Source organism: Trachymyrmex septentrionalis, unplaced genomic scaffold (assembly GCF_001594115.1).
Source record: "Trachymyrmex septentrionalis isolate Tsep2-gDNA-1 unplaced genomic scaffold, Tsep1.0 scaffold76, whole genome shotgun sequence".
Lineage (NCBI taxonomy): Eukaryota > Metazoa > Arthropoda > Insecta > Hymenoptera > Formicidae > Trachymyrmex > Trachymyrmex septentrionalis.
This window is the reverse complement of record NW_017305947.1, coordinates 1,379,843-1,383,146: the sequence shown is the minus strand read 5'-3', so window position 1 is coordinate 1,383,146 and position 3,304 is coordinate 1,379,843. Positions and strand designations below refer to the sequence as shown.

The 3,304-nt window shown below is 33.2% G+C and overlaps 1 protein-coding gene across 6 annotated transcripts in view; it reads left to right on the top strand.

Moving 5' to 3' along the window:
• Positions 1-2,500, top strand: part of LOC108754122 (nuclear receptor coactivator 3-like) — a 163,199-nt gene extending 160,699 nt beyond the window's left edge. For all 6 annotated transcript variants that reach the window (XM_018496206.1, XM_018496204.1, XM_018496203.1 and 3 more), the window contains one exon: positions 2,058-2,500. In XM_018496206.1, the coding sequence (XP_018351708.1) occupies positions 2,058-2,129 (72 nt within the window). In that variant the 3' untranslated portion in view covers positions 2,130-2,500. The remainder of the gene's footprint in view (positions 1-2,057) is intronic.
• Positions 2,501-3,304: the final 804 nt, after the last annotated feature.

Below are 3,304 nucleotides of genomic sequence, written 5' to 3'. Positions count from 1 at the left end.
AAAGATTTGATTGATAATGTCAGTGCGAATCAGTCTGCATCTTGGCTTCATTTATTCTTCTTTACACAGAAAAATTTAAACGGTTCAATAAAAACGACATCAGGGTATCTTTTCATAATTCTAATAAAATGGGTAAATATATTGAAGTACAAAAGGATATTTGTCCCCATACGTCTAAGAACAATGTAGTTTATAAGATATCGTGTAACAATTGTGATGCGTCGTACGTTGGACAGACGGGCAGACAATTGAAAATCAGAATTATAGAACATCGTAATCATATTAGACATAACACTTCTGTCCGTTCTGCTACAACGGAGCACAGGCTGCAGTATGATTATGATTTCCAATGGGATAATGTTAAAATTTTAGATGAAGAGTCTTGCTATAGGAAACGCTTAATTTCCGAGATGCTCAATATTAAGAAGCAGAAAAACAGTTTAAATTTACAAACTGACACTGAAGGTCTTCATAAGGTATATATACCTATTGTAAATAAGGTTTGACTTTCAATACTGATAGTTCGTCTCTTCTCTCAGTCCCTGGTGATCCGTATCAGCGAACATACATACATAATAATCGACACACAATGTTTGTTTTATACATCTGCGTTCCACTTACCTTTATATATTCTAATGTTATTCATATTTATATGGACACATTTGTTTGAATAATTTACATATAATTTTTGGTGAGTTTTAATTACTTATTAGAATTCCGGTATGTCAATTTAGTTGCATTTATTTTTTCGTAAGAAGTCTTTTTATCTTTTTATCAACTAGAACTTTTCCGAGAGATATGAAACACATTTGACTGTTTAATCGTATGTGAATAATGTCGTGTTCTACATCAAGACTCACCCGAACTGTGAATATAGTAAATGTGCGAACATTTGCGATAATTAATTTTGTACTGCGATTTTTTCGATAAGTTAATGTCTGAAGAGGGCTCAATCCGGTAGCCGAAACTTGTAATTTATTTGTATTTAAACTGAGTTTTTATTTTATTATATATTTTTTCAATTTTACTTTTCTTATATTTGTAATTTATTCTTTTAATTGTGTGACTTTTTTAAAGAAACGTGTTTGACTCTCACTTTGTCCCCTTTATTTATTGTTATTTATTTTGTATAGGAAGAGTCCTTCAATCTGTTAAATATAACGCCTTGAATTTCAAATGGGTGAATTCTTTCCATCTTACCAAATTCTGAACGATTGTTCCATAAACATGTATATGCGAATACTAAATATACGAGACACGGCTGTACCATTAATGCTCTGCTACTTGAAAATATTTTAGATTAATATTCGAATCTTATACGAAGGAAATATTGCAATAAATTGTCAGTCATCAAAGTGATTTCAAACCGATTGTCGGAGAAATATTCACTGTAGAAATATTGTTCCTTATTGAGCCCTTTGATCCTTTGTTTCACACATATTGGATTTGTAGAGAACCTTAATTTCACGAATCGTTAAAATATTAAATCTTTTGATGCAAATTCTTGATTTCTCGATTTTCAATTTTAATACTATAAACTCTTGATTTTACGAATCTTTGGTTTAAAAGATTATTTTAAATAATTAGTTTTGCTGATTCTTATGTGCACATATTCCTAAATTCACACATTTTTGATACCGGACTTAATGTCATAAATCCTTAATTACAAAAGCATCATTGTGAATTTATATAATTCCGCATAACATTATTGTAAATTTTCCGTTTTCTTAAATCTTAATTTCACAAATTTCCTGTGTCGTAGATCCTTAATTTTCACGGATTCAGTTTTATTAAACAATTTCTGGTCCCACAGTACCTGATTATATGATACATTATTTTATCATTTAACTAAGCTTATAATTTTTTTTAAATACCAAAGTCAAAGGTACTTCGATGCCAGAGATTTAAATCTTAATGTCAAAAAAATCATTTTTAATATCTTGTAATATTTACAACTGTTTTGTTATCTCTCTAAATATATACTCTTCGGCGATCGGTTTCGAAATGTTTATATCAGAAATAGCGAAAGCAGTTCTAAGAACGCCTTTTGATTTCAGATTACTATGGAGGAGGCACGAGGTGATCCGACGAAATCATCATTGCTGCAGAAGCTACTGCAGTCCGAGTGACTGCAGGCCACTATCCCGTCATGCAGTAAAGAGTTATATGTAATATATTTTTGAGTATGCAAAGAGCGGAACGGAGATATATAGGACATATATAAAACGCGGAAGACAGCAAGAGTGCGACAAAAAGGAGAGAAAATGTGTGAGAAAGTGTTATAAAATGCATATACACTTATACGTAATGGATACTATTGTATTATATGTAACGTCATACACGGAGTCAGTATTCATATACGTATCACCAAATACAATGCAAAACTAGCGCGCGGTGCTCTCTAGAATGTTGCCCGTCGATCAGTCGAGGAAAAAAGACGAGCGAGAGAGAGAGAGAGAGAGAGAGAGAGAGAGAGAGAGAGAGAGAAGAGTGAGAAATAGAAAGATAGATATAGACAGAAAATGAGATAGAAAGATAGAGATAGGAAAAAAGAAAGATAGAGTGATAGAAATAGAAAGAAAAAGAGAGATAGAAAAAGGGGGAAACGGCGGGACCTATTCCCTTTCTTTTTTACTTTTCGAACTTGAAGGACCAAAAGTTTTAGTTTTTGTTTGGCTGTGTCAAGATTTCCTGGCTGAGCATGCGATTCGCCAGGAGTATCGAGGTCGCGTCGTATCGCGGCACGGAGAGAATCGATTCGCGGCGTTCGTTCCCGTCGCTTTTTATGTTTTTCCTTTTTTTGTTTTGTTTGTTGAGGAAAGAGTCTTTCTCTCAAGCTCTCGTCTCGGCTTCGGATGACCGAAGATTTATGTCGTATATTACGCTGTGACGATCACAAGCATACGATGAACCCACATCCGCATTTTACCTGTCGATACCTGCGTGTATGTGTATGTATGTATGTATTAATGCTTGCGCGTGTGCGTGTGTATCGCGTTCTCCGTCAGTATTGTATTTGGTATATCACAAGAGTGGGAAAAAAAGGAGAGGAAACTATATATAGGTACCTCAAACAAAGGTATACTTTACTATACCACTGGCTGTTGAACATAGATACTATTTATAGGATTTAATTATTCTATACACAGATGAAAAAAAGAAAGAAATAGAGCACTCTATTCACGTATTCTTCTTAATTTAACATCCTTTTTCGACTATTACATTTATGGATAATATATTTGTGATTGTAAGAATCTGCAACCAAAATGTGACAAAGAATTGTTGTTGTTAATATGATTATAAC